The sequence below is a fragment of the Taudactylus pleione genome, unplaced genomic scaffold (genome assembly GCF_031769625.1).
Source record: "Taudactylus pleione unplaced genomic scaffold, aTauple2 ptg000258l, whole genome shotgun sequence".
NCBI classification, from domain to species: domain Eukaryota; kingdom Metazoa; phylum Chordata; class Amphibia; order Anura; family Myobatrachidae; genus Taudactylus; species Taudactylus pleione.
Genome location: NW_028284660.1, coordinates 3,136,045 through 3,155,345, shown reverse-complemented (window position 1 = coordinate 3,155,345; position 19,301 = coordinate 3,136,045). Strand labels below are relative to the sequence as shown.

Sequence of the window (19,301 nt, the reverse complement as noted above, 5' to 3'; positions counted from 1 at the left end):
CCAGTGACAATATACAGCACTAATGGTGCTATGACTTCTGCTGTTCTGTACCTATGGCAGTACCAGTGACAATATACAGTACTAATGGTGCTATGACTTCTGCTGTTCTGTACCTATGGCAGTACCAGTGACAATATACAGTACTAATGATGCTATGACTTCTGCTGTTCTGTACCTATGGCAGTATCAGTGACAATATACAGTACTAATGGTGCTATGACTTCTGCTGTTCTGTACTGATGGCAGTACCAGTGACAATATACAGTACTAATGATGTGACTATTAGAAGTAGTAAGAGTTACAGAATTATATAGAAACTGATCTTATCTGTGTCATATGGCGCGAGACACCTGGCGTGATTCTCGTGCTGCATATTTTCTCAATTTTGCGTTTTAATTCACAAATAGTGTTGTGTATTTAGGATGACCTTTTTTGCCGCAAAGGAAATGGCATGAAGTCGCAGATTAAGCATACCGATGTGTGACGCAGGTCACTCGTATCGGACCTGTCTTTTGCCTGTTTAAACTGGATTGTGTACTTTTTCCTCAACTTTGTGGCTTTTTCCTTCGTTGTGCTACTTTTTCCTCAGTTTTGAGTTTTAGTTCAGTTATAGTGTTTAGTGTTTTGGCGCGGCTACGTATCAAAGTCTGGTTCAATAAACAGGGCTATTTGTTGCTATTAGAGGATGTTTGTATATGGCAACACCTGTACATAAAACAGGGACATACAAGGTAATGCTGAGATGAGATGAATTTACGATCCAGCAGCAAAACAAATAATCATGTAAATGAATTGTTATAGTAATATCAGCTTGGATATGTGTCGTATTTTACAAACCTTAAAAACAATCTATTTTCCATGGTAAAGAGCCAGACCTCACCATTACCAATCGGCAAGTTTTGCTGGGAAAACAGAACAAAAATCTTATAAATGTTGCGTCCAAATCACACTTCTAACAACGGCCCCTTTTATTTAATAATATTTTTCATTATATCTTTGTATAAATATTATACTTTATACTTTTATACAGTAGTTTTTAATGCAGGAAAAGAGGACACCACGTGCAGTCATGCTGTACCTCTCTCATTATTGTGAAAGTAGAGGATTCCCCCCCGTCCCATCATTCCTAAAACACAATTCTTCCCCTGTTGAAGTGTAACATAAACAAATGTCTTGTTACATCTCATTTTGTGGTGTGAAAATGGCCTGGTGCCCGCCTGCACGCAGCTTGTAACCATGCGCCTTCTCTGCCCCTCTCTCCAATTGCATTACATTTTTCTCCTTCCTCCACTAGGGGGCACAGGGATCACTCTGGGGTTTAGCCTGGGGAGGAGAGTCTGGGCACCAAACAGTTAAACTTAAATTCCCAACAGCCCAGGCTCCCTCTCCTCTATATTCCACCCCCAGCCACCGGCTGCCAGTTTGAGTTGGTGCTGGCTGGAGCAGCACATGTCCCTTGCTTAATCCTCCCATCTCTCCACCTCTTCTGAGACACAGAGCGGCCATTTTCTACATTGCCTGCCTCATCACAGCTCAGGGCTCCTGTCTTCTCATATAACTCGCTACTAGCAGCCAGGTTATATCCATAGCTCCTTCCTGCTTTTATAGCTGGTTTGTTGAGCACTATTGCCTAATTGTTCAGCGCATTTGTGTGCATGTGAGTGGTGTTGTGCTCTGCCTGTGTGCCCTGCTATTAACACCAGTCACCTTGGGGACACCCCTGGTCAGAGGTGATTAATACTGTGTGCGTCTGTGTATATAATATATCATTTATTATGTATGTATATACCTGATTGCACACTTATTGTATATTTAATACTGGGTTAGCTGCTATGTGCATTTCCCCTGTAAAAACACACCACTGTTTATGCCTTTTGTGTGTGGAGATTTCTTGTACTTCTTATAAGTCTCCCAAGAAGGTGGGCGCTCCAGTGCTGCGCACTTGTAAAAAATGTGTCAATGTGATTTCTCCCCAGGACCCGGGGTATCTGGGTCTGGGTGTCAGGCACTCCCATACAGCAGTCACTGTCACTCACAGGACAGCCGCTTCTCCCACTGATGGGTGAGAAAATCAAGTGGATAGATCCCCTCCATTACTTTATGGCCCCACTGCAGGAGGTGCCTTTAGCTGTATGACCCAGTCAGGATCCGGCTTGGGCTTCTACATTGACACAGGTAATGTCTCGGTTGGTTAACCGGCTTGAGCTCCGGTGCTCCCTGTTACTAACATTTTCCAAGCTACCTTCTGTTGAGCCATATTGGATGCAGTCCGTTCAGGGGTTGGCTCAAGTGTCAGCAAATGCTGGACAAGGATAGAGCTCCCAGTCTCTGGTGAGGCATGTTAGGAAGGCAGCTTCCTACCATTCAGACAGTGACCATTGATACCAGACTTCTCAACCTCTAAGGTGTCGGCGTCGGCACTATTGTTGCACACTTGGTGGGCGGACACAGAGTCTAAGAAGGCTCTGGAAGTGTTCCCATATTTGGGATAAATACTTTTTGATCCTGAATTGAACAAAATAGTGGCTGCACTGGCTGCATCGAAGTCGTCCTTCTTACCTTCTGCGGCTCCTCCCAGATCCGGAAGATCTACTTTTCGTTCCTTTCAACCACAGGGGAAGGCCAGAGGTTCACCTTTTTTCCAGAAGTCAAGGTCCTTTTTCCAAGGCCACTAAGTCCCGAGGTAAGCAGCCTTGGGCCACCAGATGACCTGTAGACAAGCATGATGGGGGGACTCTGGTGGGGAGGCCGGCTTCTGTTCTTTTCGGAGGTTTGGGTGGAGACCATGACAGATGCCCGGGTCAGAGGCATTGTCTCTCAGGGTTACGCTGTAACCTTCCAAAAGCATTCACCAACCTGTTTTCAGTGTCCTAGAGCTCAGAGCGGTGTACAGTACTCTTTGCCAGTCGCAGCCTCTTCTCCAGGGGCGTCTGGTCAAGGTACAGTTGGACAACACAACCGCTGTCTCCTACATAAACCACTAGGGTGGCACTTGCAGTCATGTAGGAGGTCAGCAAGGTCTTCTGTTGGGCAAAGCATCATCTTCCGGCTTTATCAGTGGACTTCATCCCCGGAGTCCAGAATTGGGAGGCAGACTTTCTAAGCCGTCAGGACATTCATGCAGCAAATGGGCTCTACATCCGGACATCTTTTAGATACTAATACACCATTGGGGCCTACCAGACAGACACGATGACGTCTTATCACAACCACCAGTTTCCGAGATCCTGCACCAGGGATCCCAGCACTCTCCTGGTGGACGCTTTAGCAGTTCCATGGGAGTTTCCAGTCATATACATCTTCCCTACAGTCTTGATGATTCCTCATGTCCTCCACAAATTCAAGCTGGAGGGAGCCAATCCTGGTGATGCCAGATTGGTCACAGTGGGTTTAGTACGCAGATCTTCTGGACCTTTCCATAGATGTCCCACTGCGTTTCCCTCTGTGGCCGGATCTTGTGTTTCACAGCCCCTGTTTCCACCCGGATCTTGCCAATCTCATTTTGACCAGAGGAGCTCTTGAGACATTTGTCTTGAGAGTGAAGGGGTTTTTCCACAAGGGTCATTTGGACCTCTTCGCCGACAATCTGTCACAGAGTTTGGCATACCTATTTTACTTTGTGTTTAACTAGGGGCTTTAATCCCAGGTCTTTTTGCCTCTCTTGTGTCCTTTCTTTGCTGCAGACAAGTCTAGATTTGGGGTTTCAGCTTTGTCTGTTCTCTTCCAGAGACAGCACTTTTTTTTTACCTGATGTAAGGACCTTCTTCCAGGTAGTTCTCCATGTTCAACTGCCTTTTGTTCCGGTGGCTCCATGGAAACTGTCTCTAGTTCTTCAGGCTCTGCAGTCAGCTCTCTTTTAGCCCTTAGATATGGTTGAACCGCGTTAGCTTACGTGTTTTCTACTTGCTATAGCATTGACCCGGCGGTGTCCGACTTGAGTAACATGTTGCGTCGCTCCCCGTTTCTGTTTTTCCACTCGAATCGGGCTGTTCTATGGACTTGCCTGGGTTATTTTCCCAAAGTAGTGTCTCTATTCCCCATCCAGTAGGAGATTGTGGTAGTGTCTATCTGGGTTCCAGATTCTTTGCAGGAGGAGTCCTCTTTGGACGTTGTGAGGGCTCTCCGCATTTATGTGGACAGGACCAGAGATTTACAGATTCTTTGTCATATATGAATATACACAGCAGCGCTGGGTCCTAGTCTATTGATTCTATATACACTGTCATGTACATTTAGGAAGATATATAAGAGACCACAGAAAAAGGTATATATGTGTGTATAAAAAACATATAAATGTAATATTATTTTTTAGGTTTCTTTGCGTGGTCATAATCAATTAATTAATTTATTGCTTGGTTTTTTATTAAATTTATGTTTTTTATACACACATATATATACCTTTTTCTGTGGTCTCTTTTATATATCTTCCTAAATGTACATGACAGTGTATATAGAATCAATAGACTAGGACCCAGCGCTGCTGTGTATATTCATTGCAGTTTTTTTGTCATTAAGGTGGTAGCACCTGACAGCTGCTGGTCTTTGTTCTTTTATGTGCTCTGCGTTTAGGTTAATCTTTTAAAGTACTTTTTTCTTTGTCATATATGATTTTAACAAGCAGAGCTCGCCAGCTACTATCCGCCAGGCATACTTTTTGGCGGATTTTTCTTCCCCTGTCATGGCGACTGCCCATTCCACCAGGTCAGTGGTAGCCTTTCGGGCAGCTCGCTGTGGTGCTTCTGCAGAGCAACTTTGTAAGGCTGCCACATGGTCTTCTGCCCACACTTTCCTCTTTTGTTTATGATTTTGACACACTTGCTTCTTCAGATACAACCTTCGGGTGCACTGTTCTCACTGCAGTTCAGGAGCATCCCCTCCCATAGGGAGACCGCTAAGGGACGTCCCATAGTGATCCTTGTGCCCTCTAGTGGAGGAAGAATAAAAGGAGACATGTCCTCTTTCTATAACTCCATAGGTGGCACAGGGTGCCCACCCTGACTTGCCTGGCTGCCGGGGTGTGTTTCCTTGGTTACCGGTTTTGCTCACCTGTGTGGTTCTGTGTGTGCCATTCTTCCTTCTCCTCTACCTCGCTCCTAGCCTTGGGCTTGCTAACTAAACTGGCTGCTCTGGGTGGGGTATAGAGAAGAGGGAGCCTGGGCTGTTGGGAATTTAAGTTTAACTGTTTGGTGCCCAGACTCCAGCCTATACCCCAGAGTGATCCCTGTACCCCCTAGTGGAGTTGTAGAAAGAGATTTAACAGTAAGAACATAAATTATCTTTTCTGCTTTGAACAGTGAAGGGAGTCTGCTCTCTACTGAAGATAATGAAAGTATGTGGGGAGATGGAATGGAAGGGCAGTGCACATGGGAGCTTTATAATGGGAGATACTGGGGCCTGTCAAAGAAGAAAATTCTCTATTTTCTCATGTCCTTGATCTGTAACAACCTCTGTGTATTAGAGTACATATAATTCCTACGCTCACCTGCCACATTATATACTGAGTGGTTGAGACAGATTTATTTGTTTGCAGATGTACTTATCTCATATTTGAATCACATCATCTGAATCTATTTTAGTTTAAGGGAATTACTGGCATACATGAAAGTGTCTCAGTGATCAGGTGCTGCAAGGTCCAGTAGTAAATAAGCACACAAATGTTGAACATAATAATCTTCTTTTGTAAACCATTACGGTATAAACCTATCCAGTTACTGGTTTACATACATGAAAAGGACAGTATTTTTTCTGTATTTTCTGTCTATCACACATATTACAAGGGAACACACTGGGTCCCCAGACTGAAAAAAAGCGAATATAAATACTAATTAACAGAATTGATTTGACCAAAAACCTCTTGCGAGATTTAATTTTCTCAGTAATGGAAAATTGTATAAACTCATACAAGTGCAGGGTCTCCCATATCCAAAATGCTTGGGTCCAGGGGTATTTTGGATAATGGAATATTCCGTATTTTGGAATATTTGCATATCATAATGAGATCTTGGGAATGGGACCCAAATTTAAACACAAAATTAATTTATGTATTATATACACCTTATACACACAGTCTGCAGGTAATTATATACAATATTTTCTATAATTTTGTGGCTCAAACAAAGTTTGTGTACATACATGAAAATCATTTATGTTTCATATACACCTTATATACACACAGCCTGAAGGTAATTTTATACAATACTTTTAATAATTTTGTTCCTTAAACAAAGTTTTTGTGTACATTGAACCACCAAAAATCAAAGGTTTCACGATCTTGGTCATGTTAAAATAATTCCGTATTTCGGAATATTCCGTATTTCGGAATATTTGGATATGGGAGTCTCAAGCTGTATTAGGGATACTACTGCTTTGTTATATATATTGTGTATTAGTAGCAGCAGCATTATATAATTGCCCAGACAACAACCAGATATGTTATCTCATAGCACAATATTGTTTTTGTTTTTCTATAGATTTTCAATGGAGAAAGTACCAGCAAATGATGAATCTAAATATGCTTACCTGAGCAATGGTGTTGTCAAAAGACATAAAGACAAATTTAAAATGCAGTGGATTTGTACCAAAGAAGCTTCAGGATACAGATAGCCTTATGCTCATCTTCTCCCAGTCCTCAAACTCCAGACGTCTATTTGCCACTATCAACTCCCTTCTCTACCCACCTTCTCCTCCCCTCACCTCCTCACCCATTGCCCTTGACTTTGCCACCTACTTCACATGTAAAATTGACTATACGTCAGGATAGCATATCCCACCAGACCCTCAGCACTTCACCTCCTTTCCCTGACCACCCCTCCCCATCCATCTTACCAATTCTGACATCTTTCTATCCTGTATCTGGAGAAGAAGTAATGGCCCTCATCCAGTCCTCAACCCTATCCCTACCCGCCACCTCTCTCCTTCTGTCTATTCCCATCTTGCCCACCTCCTTAATCTGTACCTCTCATCAGGTACTGTCCCTTCTGCATTCAAGCATTCCCTTCTCTCACCCATTCTCAAAAAACATACCCTTGATCCTAACACGCTCTAACTACCAGTCCATCTCTCTCCTTCCTTTTTCCTGCAAACACCTTTAGCATACTGTTTGCAACCAACTTACAGTACTGCCTTTCTTTCCTCCCACTCATTGCTTGACCCATTTGAGTCCTGCTTCCATTCTCTCCACTTCACTGAAACTGCCCTCACAAAAGTCAGCAACAACCTCCTTGCTGCCAAAACCAATGGTCACTTCTCTCTGCTCATTCTCCTTGACCTATCTGCTGCTTTTGACACTGTTGACCACCCTCTCCTCCTGCAAATCCTTCACTCCCTTGCTCTATGTGATACTGTCCTGACCTGGCTGTCCTCCTACCTCTCTGAACGTTCCTTCTCTATCTCTGCTCATGACTCCTCTTCACCCTCGCTTCCATTAAAGGTAGGTGTTCCCTAAGGTTCTGTTCTTCTCCCTCTATACATCTTCTTTAGATGATCTCATCAGCTCTTTTGGCCTCCAATAATGATCTCTGTGCTGATACTCAGATCTACCTCTCCTCCCCTGACCTCTCCTCACTCGTATCTCCAACTGTCTCTCTGCTATCTCATTCTGGATGTCCCAGCGGTTTCGTAAACTTAACATGTCTAAGTCTGAGCTGATCACAATCCCGCATAACCTCGCTTCCCACAACCATCTCCTCTAGCCCCAAGTCCGCTGTCTTGGAGTTATCTTTGACTTCACCCTCTCCTTTAAAGCACACATTCTGTACCTCTCTGTCCTGCCATATCCATCTCAAAATATTTCCAGGATCAGATACTTTCTCACCCTAGATGCTACTAAGACCCTCATTCAAACTCTGGTCATCTCCAGATTGGACTACTGTAACCTCCTCCTATCTGGCCTCCCTGATTCCCACATCTCACCTCTCCAATCTATCCTCAATGCTGCTGCTCAACTAGAATCTTCCTCTCCAAACGTTCTACATCTGCCTCCCCTCTCCTACAAGCCCTACAATGTCTCCCCTTCAGAACCCAATTCAAGGTTCTTACACTCTTTTACAAAGCCCTCATCCAATCCTCTATATTTTACATCTCAGACCTCATCTCCCTTTACACTCCTGCCCCCATACTTCGCTCAATAAATGCTCGCCACCTCTCCTGCCATCGGATTACTTCCTCCCACCTCCAAGATTTTGCCCGTGCTGGTTCCTACCTCTGGAACTCTCTCCCTCTCTCTATCTGACTCTCCACCTCTCTACAAATCTTCAAAAGGGCTCTCAAGACCCACTACTTCATCATTACTTCCCAGCTCTCATCCGAACCTGCTGCTACATGCTTCTTCCGCACTGTCTACCCCATCTGTGTCGTCCCTGTCTATCTTCCCCCTTGTAAGCTTGTTTTTCATATGTTATTATGCATATGTTTTTATGCTTTCTCCTTGTAGGTGCAGCGGACATTCTGTTGTGCCTAATAAATAAAAATTGCACTCTCTGGAGGTCACTTGCAGTGTAAGAATGTCTTTTTTTTTTCAACCACGTTTACACTGAATTACCAGTGTGCACCACTTGCCCCTGGGTGGCTCTTCTCTCCTTCGTCCACTTGCCATAATCTAGGCTGAAAGTGAAAAACACACATAAAGTGGGGTGTCTGTGTTATAATGTGAGCAACCCCAACCTGAAGCCTGGTCAGTGTGGGGCTCAAAAGAAAAAAAAAAAAAAAGCACCCTAGGACAATCTAGCCCTATTCTGACCAATACTGGGACCATTCCTGACCTCCCAGGTGTGAGAAGTGGAACGGAGTCCCAGCAAGCATTGGCAGCTATTACAGATGTGTCCTCCTATACCTATCTTATTTGCGCCATATGGCGCGAGATGCTTGGCTTTTTCTCAATTTTAAGTCTTACTTTGCTTATAGTGTACTAGGCACCGAGGATTATTATTTTTGTAGTGAAGTAATTAGTATAAAGTCGCAGATAAAGCACAATGATGCATGGCACAGGTCATTCGTGCCTTTTTACCCTAGATTGTGCACTCAGTTTTGCATCTTATTTTACTTGGTGTACCAGATTCTTAAGCTTAGTGTTTTGGCGGGTCTAAGTCACAAAGCTCGTGGTGCGATAAATTCGGCTATTTGGTGTGATTTTGAGGATAGGCGTATGTGGACACATCTGTAACTGCGTGAGTAGGGTGACACTTGTTGAATTAAAGTCAATTTACCATTAGCTACCAGAGTATACTGACCATTTGAGAACTACAAACACTAGCGTGCCCTGGCAACCAAGGGATGCTAGAATCTATAGATCCATATACTGAAGTACTGGCAAATAAACACACACGTAGCCTTTTAAAGCACTTTTATTTCTATAAAAACTCTATCAAATTCTTGTTAACCATTTTATTAAATATATACAGTGCATCCGGAAAGTATTCACAGCGCTTCACTTTATCCACATTTTATGTTGCAGCCTTATTCCAAAATGGAATAAATTCATTTTTGTCCTCAAAATTCTACACACAATACCCCATAATGACAACGTGTAAAAAGTTTTTCTGAGATATTTGCAAATTTAATAAAAAATAAACATACACTAACAAATCACATGTACATAAGTATTCACAGCCTTTGCCGTGAAGCTCAAAATTGAGCTCAGGTGCATCCTGTTTCCACTGATCATCCTTGAGATGTTCCTACAGCTTAATTGGAGTCCACCTGTGGTAAATTCAGTTGATTGGATATGATCTTGAAAGGCATACACCTGTCTATATAAGGTCCCACACTTGACAGTGCATGTCAGAGAACAAACCAAGCACGAAGTCCAAGGAATTGTCTGTAGACCTCCGAGACAGGATTATCTCGAGGCACAAATCTGGGGAAGGGTACAGAAAAATATCTGCAGCTGTGAAGGTCCCAATGAGCACAGTGACCTCCATCATCCATTAATGGAAGAAATTCGGAACCACCAGGACCGGTGGTGTAACTATAAATTTTGCTCCCCTATACCAAAAAAGTTTCAGCCCCCCCCCGCTCAAAATACAAACACACCCAAAGACCACGTTTAAGGTGTTGGTTTCATGATACAGTAATGTGCCTTACACCTGAGGTTCCCAAACTATGTCCTCAAGGCTCCCCAACAGTTCAGGTGTTAGTGATATCCATGGTGAAGCATAGGTAGTTTAATCAAATTGACTGTGGTACTAATTAATTCACCTGTGCTCAACCATGGATTTCACTAAAACATGAACTGTTGGGGAGCCATGAGGACCGTGATTGGGAACCTCTGCCTTACACATTATGACACACTAAGTAATGCCACTATATAACACATTATGCCACACTGGAATGCCTCTTACAACACATTGTGCCACACAGCAATACCCCATACACATTCCACACAATAATGCAACGTATAACACATAATGACACACAGTAATGCCCTTATAACAAATTATGCCATGTCGTAATGCCCCTATTTCACATTATGCCACACAGTAATGCCCCTTACACATTATGCCCCTTATAACACATAATGCCACCACTCAGCAATGTCCTTTATAACACACTATGCCACACTAAGTAATACTACTAATAGCAAATTGTGTACACAGTAATGCCCATTGCACATTATGCCACACAGTAATGCCCATTACATCACACCCTGACAGATCTACTTCACCAACCCTCCTCTCCGCTCCTGCCAGTCTGTCACCTCAGCTCAAGACAGGTTGCACAGTTTTTATGTCCGTGTAGAACCAGATTATTGGGAACATAGTTTAGAACCTGTAAACTGCGTATATCAATACAATGCCCCCTGTACTAGTGCCCCTTATGTAATGCCCTCTGTAGTAGTAAAGTAGTGCCCCCTGTAGTTGTGCCCACTGTAGTTGTGCCCCATCAAGTAGTGCCCACTGTAGTTGTGCCCCCTGTAGTTGTATCCTTTAAAGTAGTGCCTCCTGTAGTCATGCCCCCTCCCCTTCCCAGTACTTACCTGACACCTCGCGTCGTCCTGGCTGTCACTTCTGCTGCCGTGCTGACTGGATCTAAATTGATCCAGCAGATGCGGCCATGCAGGTTCATCATATTTTAGGTGACGTCATGACGTCACCCGCGCACTGCATTACTGGGAACTCTGACCTCTGAAGTGATCGGAGGCTTCCTTAGCCTCCGATCACTTCAGAGGCCAGTGTTCACAGTTGCAGTGGCGAAGCTACGGCGCCCCCAAGCCACCGCGGAGGCTGCGGGGCAGTAGTTACGCCACTGACCAGGACTTTTCCTAGAGTTGGCTGGCCGTCTAAACTGAGTGATCAGGGGAGAAAGGCCCTAGTCAGGGAGGTGACCAAGAACCCGATGGTCACTCTGTCAGAGCTACAGCATTCCTCTGTGGAGAGAGGAGAACCTTCCAGAAGGACAACCATCTCTGCAGCAATCCACCAATCAGGCCTGTATGGTACAGTGGCCAGATGGAAGCCACTCCTTAGTAAAACGCACATGGCAGCCCGCCTGGAGTTTGCCAAAATGCACCTGAAGGACTCCCGGACCATGAGAGACCAAGATTGAACTCTTTGGCATGAATGCCAGGCGTTATATTTGGAGGAAACCAGGCACAGCTCATCACCAGGCCAATACCATCCCTACAGTGAAGCATGGTTGTGGCAGCATCATGCTGTGGGGATGTTTTTCAGCAGCAGGAACTGGGAGACTAGTCAGGATAGAGGGAAAGATGAATGCAGCAAAGTACAGAGACATCCTGGATGAAAACCTGCTCCAGAGCGCTCTTGACCTCAGACTGGGGTGACGGTTCATCTTTCAGCAGGACAATGACCCTGAGCACACAGCCAAGATATCAAAGGAGTGGCTTCAGGACAACTCTGTGAATGTCCTTGAGTGGCCCAGCCAGAGCCCTGACTTGAATCCAATTGAACATCTCTGGAGAGATCTGAAAATGGCTGTGCACCGACGCTTCCCATCCAACCTGATGTAGCTTGAGAGGTGCTGCAAAGAGGAATGGGTGAAACTGCCCAAAGATAGGTGTGCCAAGCTTGTGGCATCATATTCAAAAATAATTGAGGCTGTAATTTCTGTCAAAGGTGTATCAACAAAGTATTGAGTAAAGGTTGTGAATACTTGCAGTATGTACATGTGATTTCTTAGTTTTTTTTTTTTTTATTATTAAATTTGCAAAAATCGCAAGAAAACTTTTTACACATTGTCATTATGGGGTATTGTGTGTAGAATTTTGAGGACAAAAATGAATTTATTCCATTTTGGAATAAAGCTGTAACATAACAAAATGTGGAAAAAGTGAAGCGCTGTGAATACTTTCCGGATGCACTGTAGATCCAATGAGACATTTTCTGAAAGTAAATAAATATCAGGGAGGTAGGCAACTGGTCATCGACATAGCATTTCAATGGATTTACTTAAGTGTAGTGTTGTATATGATGCTTTTTTGCGTCAGACACCGCCAGTAACCAGTGACTTGACAGATGTTCCATTCATACTGTACACCTGAGTCTGTATATGTACAGTTAGTGTTCATACATACAGGACTCCATTTATAAAAAAGGAAAATGTACAACCAATGGTGCTGCAAAAGGAACAAGGATAAATATGACCACACTGATAGAAGTGGCAATGGATGTCTCACGCTGCTGTCATGGGTCGCTAACCATAGAAAAAAACAAAAAAAAGAGAGAAAATGACAGCGCTGTGAAACACCAAAACCCTGATTTGGTACAAACAAATATCTGGTGTGATAAAATTAAATATAAATATATGTAGAAAATCAGCTATGTCAGTATTAATTCCACCTGTTTATTGGTATGAAAAATATGAATAAAACATATCAGACAAACAACATTGGCCAATGATAATATACATGTAAATTACACATGAAAATAAAAATACAATGTAGCATAAAAATGACCAACTGTTGTCAATCAATAGATTTAAATATGAAACATCACATAAGAAAGGATAGCTCGCATGTGATTTCCTAACCTTCAAATCCCATGTGTAGGGAAAACAATGACACTGTGTTGCTAATGTATCAATCGTAGTGAACCAAGGCCCTCATTCAGAGCCGCTCGTAAGCGGCCGTACGCTCGTAGCGGTCCGATGTTGTCAAACCACGCATGCGTCGGTGTAACAGTGTGCATGTGCGTACGGCTGTTTGCGATAATTTTTTCAGTCGTTCGTCGAATAGCGAACAGGAAGTGACATGTCAAATGTGATTGACAGCACTGGGGTGACGGGGGTGGAGATGGGAAAACGCAGGCGTGGCGAGGCGTTTTTTGGGCGTACATACATTATCTGATGCGAACGGCCAATGTGAACGGAACAAGTGTTACGTCACTGTCTGATCAACTTTCCATTCAAACTGCTCGCATAGCTTGTGGTCTGGTATTCTCTACCACAATGACGATAGTCTCTTCGTTCCTCCCGCGGCTCATCGATGGTTTCCCGATTGATCAATTGAGGCCTCAAAAACAATCAGTTTAGAATTGCAAAAATGCTTGTTAGGTGTTTAGCAAATAGCCTTTTGTTACTAGCAAAAAAACGTACGCAGGTGATCTACTCAGATGCTAATTTCTGGGTTAGACAATCAATTAGCTTTCAAATGTATTTAACCTTTGCGTGTTTTTGCCAACTTTCATTTTTCTTTGTTTTTTTAGGGCAACAATATTGTACACAGGTTTGTAGTTTTTCTTAATTTTTTAGGGGCCAAGAAAACAATCGTCCTTTTGTTGTTAGATAAGTGTTAATTAAAACTCCTACATGGTTTTTAACCCTTGTTTTTTTCCAAAAAAAATAATGTTTACATTTCCGTTGTATTGTTTGTAATTTTGTTATTGGGATTACCTTTTAACCAGTTTTTGAATGAATTAACAATAGATTTTTTCAGTTTTTCAAAATATTTTTATTTTGATACACAATTTTTTGAAAGTATTTTTTTACAAAAATAAAATATGGATAACTCTAAAATAAATTAAAAAAATATAGAAATGCACCAACAAAAAATGTGGCATTTTCAAACCACAAACAAACATAAACAAAATTTAAAACCAATTCACAAGAAGGGAGAGGGAGGTTTTGGCCATTAAGGAATATGGGGCAAACACAGAAGGAATGTGGGAAATTTAGCCAGTGCTGTCATCGCCTTTTGGCCCGTTTGGCCAGGGTAGGGAGGGAGCCTGAACGGGTCCGGGAGGTCCTTCGGCTGGCCTGTCCAGAGGCAGATGTTGGGGCCTCTGGACTAGGCATAGGGCTAGGCACATTTGGAGGGATGGCTGTTGTTGTGCCAGAGGTGGAGGATCCTGATGTTCCGGCAGGAAGGGAGGCCGGCTCCAACATCTGCTGGCGAACGAGCTGCTCCAGGGCATTTGCTATACGGATGTTGGCCCCAGTATTTGCCTCCAGGGCCTGAGCAATGGTCACGTTGGCCGCAGCACTTTGCTCCAGGGCCTCCGCAACCCGTAGCAGACTGGTATCCAGCTTCACCAGAATCTCAGTGTGCAGATCCGTTTTAATATTGAGATCAGTGAGGAGGGCCACTGCCTGCGAGGGGGATTGCCCTGGACTGTCTTCCACAGGGTCCCCAGCTGGATCTACTGGTTCCTCCCCTGCAGAGCCAGCAGAAGTTCTGCGGCCAAAGCTCCCCTCTGGAGCAGACTCATCCGCCTGTGTCTCTGTGAAAAAAAAGAGAAAACAATAACATAATCTAGATATTGTCCAAAACACATTTCGGAGTTATTAACATTACTACATTTACCTGAGGCAACATGAGGAGCCGCAAAGTCGGGCATGTCGGTATCCATGTTCGACACGCCAAACACCTCATCCTGCACACACCCCTGTGCCATCTCCTCCAAATCAGTGAGCTCCAGTGCCACAGGGGTGGGCCCCCCACCTGTCCCCCCTGCATGCCTAGCCCTATCAGCCAGTTTTTGCTTCAGCCGATATTTGAAATCGCTCCATCTGTGGGTTAAAAAGTTGCCATTATTCCTGCAGTATTTGGACCTGTAAACACTTTTTATTAAAATGTAGTTCGTACGTACCGGCGTTTGACGAACTGGGTTGCTCGTTCAAACTCACCAACCCTATTGACAGCACTGGCTATGTCATCCCACATTTTCCATTTCTGGCTTGCACCCATATTCCTTGCTGCCTGGGGCAGGGTGTCAACGCACATTTGGACCAAAACCTCCATCTCCGTTCTTGTGAATTGTGGCTGGCATTTTTTTTGGTGGCTTTTCTTGGCCTGCTAGGGCCAGCAGCCTCTTTCATTACATCCTCAACACCTTTTTGGTTTTTGGAAATAAAATTTTTAATGTAAAATGTGCCTAAAATGTTGGTTCTACAAAATCCTTTAGGGCTAAAAATACAAATACTTACCTGGCGCCTCTTTGCCAGTGCTTTGCTGCTCTGTAGCCATTTTGGAGTTTCAAGTCTCACTACAGCAGACCGATTGGGGTTTTCAGTTACTTTTTTATACATGCCACAGCATTATTCAGCCGCATCATTGATTGTGCGCTCCTATTGTCCGTCCGTAATTTGAGCGGGAAAATAGACTATTTATGGCTTGGTGTGACTCGAGTCGAGGTGGCGGGTGAGGACTGTTGGAGGTTTGACGGAGGAGGTGTTTGTGTGCGGATTTTGTAGTGCGGAGTTTGGAGTTTAAGATTGTTGGTTTTTTTAGAATTGTCATACTTATTTTTTTTACGTTCACTTTTTTTTTATTGTTTACCTTTGGATTTTGGAGTTTTTGAGTAAGTCTTTTTCAAAACCACCGTAAACAATAATAGTAAATATTTAAAAAATGTTAGTCCTTATGTTTTGTTTTTGATTTTTTTACAGTTATTTTGGCCTTTGCCCCCTTGACGTTTTTGGACTTTTCGTTATTTGTCTGTTTTCGGTAAGTGTTTTTTATTCTCATGAAGTTACAATTTCGATATGTTGGTCCTCGCCTATGTTTCGGTAAGTGTTTTTTTGGGGTTTGGAGGACCAATCATGTCTTCCCACTAAATATAGCGTACTCTTTTACGAAATTTTGTTTGAGTTTTTATTTTTAACTGAACGTATTATTTAGCGCACTAATGTTTGCTTATTGAACTGTAAAAGTAGCGTAATATTTAACGAACTCATATGTCTTGTTTTAACTGTAAAAAATGCGTACTAGATAGCGCACTGTCTTTTTATTATTTCAGTGTAAAATCATGTTTGACCAATAAATGTAGCGTGTGTTTTCCCAAACTAATGTGTGCTCCCTTCTCTTTTTTTTAGGCCTAAAAAATGTGATCACAATCCAAGTTTGCACAATAATAACTAAATATATTTTCAACTTTTGAAATGTAGGTTGTTCTACTCATGACAAGACCCCGGCCTGTAAGCATCTTTGGATTTCTTAAAAAAGATAAGTATATTTTTCTTTTCAACTTTTAGTAAAATAACTACCTGGCTTACCATTCCAGGTTGATGTTGGTCGTATTATCTTGGCCATGGCTCCAGAACCCGACCAACCTCAACTTCGTCCCATGCGTAGGCCTCATAGGCGTGCAAGGCCCCAGATATATAGAACACGTGTCACCCTTTTTGGAATGCCTGATGAGGTTTTACGACGATACCGTCTTCCTCCACAAATCATCCTAGACACTCTCTCATTAATAGAGAGTGATCTTGAACGGCAAATTAACAGTCCTACAGCAATACCACCACTTACGCAATTAATGTCGGTGTTACATTTCTGTGCCTCAGGATCCTTTCAAACCACGATGGGAATAGTTGCCAGAATCTCCCAATCCTCCTTTTCAAGGATCCTGAGGGCAGTGATGGAGGCCATTTTCAAACACCTCCATCATTTTATTAATATGCCATTGGATATGGGTTCCCTTAGTGTGGCGAAGGCCAATTTCTACCAAATAGCTGGCTTCCCACACATCATCGGGGTTATGGATGGCACTCACATACCACTTCAGCCTCCAGCAAGGCTGGAGGCTATTTATAGGAACCGAAAACACTTTCATTCCCTGAATGTAATGGTGGTATGTGATGCCTCCCTCCAGATCCTGTCCCTGAATGCCAAATTCCCCGGGAGTTCACATGATTACTTCATCATCCGGCAATCAGGGATTTGGCCCAAATTAGACAACCTACAAGCTGGTGATTCGTGGCTTCTGGGTAAGTTGACACCTTCAGTTGAAACCAATGCAAAGCTTGTTACACAATGGTCATGAATGTTATATTTGGCTTTTCACAGGAGACAGTGGTTACCCTTGCACGCCCTGGCTGCTCACTCCTTATTTGGCTCCCACACCAGGGCCACAAAGTGAGTTTAATTCCGCACTTACAGCCACCAGCAAGGTGGTGGAGCACTGTATCAGCCTTTTAAAAGGCCGATTCAGGTGCCTCCACCGCTCTGGTGGCGAACTCATGTATTTGCTGGCTATGGTTTCTAAAATTGTGGTCCTGTGTGGGATATTTCACAACATCGCCATAAGGAGTGGTGTCCCAATGCAGCCAGAGGAGGCCTTGCCTGAAGAGTGCCCCCCCGAAGCTGGTTGCAGGTCAGTATGTGGGGGGGCCATACGCGATGATGTGGTGGCCAGATATTTTAGGTAATTATTGTTGCAAATTTAGTTAATTGACACAATGTAGGCATGTAAGATTGTAATGTGCAATTGTAATTTTTTATTCATTGTTTTTTCTTGTATTCCCTTAAATTCCACGGAAAAACGATGCCTACTACCTGATCCACAAAATTGTCTTCATGTTGCCAAATTGGATATAACTTCGGGAACAATTAATTCCTCGCCTCATTTGTGGATTCATGTTGGCCTGCTACTTCTTCCACCAGTTCTTGATTGTTTTTTTTTTTTTTTTATTTGGGTGTAGGTTTTTTTGGTAGTGTGTTGTCACTGTGTGAATTGGTTGTCACAATTCACTTTTGGTTTATTATTTGTGTGTAATAAATTTTTGCTTGACGTTAAAAAGACTTTTCCTTGGTAAATTACAAGCACGTGTAACGTGGGCCAAAACAAACAAATTTTCGTAATGGCTAATCCTGTAATGGTTTAAATTGTTAAGTATTTTAACAGGCTTTGTGGCTAAAAACAAACACCAAAGGTATTATGGTGAAACAGTATGTCTTCTAAACTAGGCCTAAGCAGGTTTGAATTTATATTTACATTACCCACCCAAAGGTAGCAAAAAAAATGCTGGTATTTCTAAAAACCTATTGGTATTGTTAGGTGTTTAATGTGCCAGCTTTCATACTTACTAGCGCTTTGTCAAATCTAATTTACCTTACTTTAGAAAACATGCTCAAATAGTCGACTTAGGGAAGGTTAAACAATGTAATATTTACAGACAAGGAATGAGACTTGTTAAAATACAACGCAATTTTAATTGAACACACATTATTTGTGGGTGAAAACAAAAAAAACAATTAACGACGAAGGTCCGCTGACATGTGGTCAAGGACCACAAGCATGGCAATTAGATGTTGTGCCCGCAAGGCTTGCAATCCTGCCTGCATTGATTGCAGCCGCCTCTGGTCCTCTGTGGGAATTAAAAAATGTGTGGATTAATAAAATGACACCTTATATTAGATGTTTTAAAAACAAAACAAGAATAGACTATAGTTTAAACAAAGATACAGTTTATTTGACAAAAAAAAAAAGTACTGGCAAATGCAAAGATGGGAGAAATACAAACTTAAAAAATTACACAAAAAAAGCCAACCCAAAAAAGGTCGAAGTACGCCAAAAAAATACATTTGTTGGTACGGTAAACAAGAAATACACAAGTATGAGTGTTTTGATATGTGTCAGTGGTAAACATCCGAGACATTGTCTATAAAAAAAAAAATTTTTTTAAATTGAAAATAATGAAACATTTAGAAATGCACAGGCAAAAGGACAACATCACCCAAAAAGCCAAAAAAAACAAACAAGCATAGTTTAAAAAGGAAACATACCAGTCATCTGTATTCCGGCTCTTGGAGCCCCTACATCCTCCTCCTCTGAGGTGGGCCAGTGCTGGTCCAAAGAAGGAGGGGAGATTTGGCTCATGGAGGAGGGTGAAAAAAAGATAGGGGGGGGGAGGGGAGGGTGAAGAAAAGAGAGGGGGGGGAGGGGAGGGTGAATTTTGCGGGTTTGGAAAATTGGGAGAGGGAGGGGCCTCAGGTACTGGCCGGTCTGGGGTGGAGGGGGAATTGGGGGAAGGTTGGGGAGAGGTGTTTTGGCTGGGAGTGGGTGATAGGGGACGAGCCCGTCGTCTCCTTCGCTGTCTATGCCGGAGTCTGCGCTCAGCCCCTAAAT

General features: G+C 43.0%; 1 protein-coding gene across 2 annotated transcripts in view; it reads left to right on the top strand.

Annotated features, from left to right (window-relative positions):
- Positions 1-8,477, top strand: part of LOC148514814 (uncharacterized) — a 77,460-nt gene extending 68,983 nt beyond the window's left edge. For both annotated transcript variants that reach the window (XM_088480943.1, XM_088480942.1), the window contains exon 9: positions 6,471-8,477. In XM_088480943.1, coding sequence (XP_088337069.1) covers positions 6,471-6,603 — 133 coding nt within the window. In that variant the 3' untranslated portion in view covers positions 6,604-8,477. The remainder of the gene's footprint in view (positions 1-6,470) is intronic.
- The last annotated feature ends 10,824 nt before the right edge of the window (positions 8,478-19,301 follow it).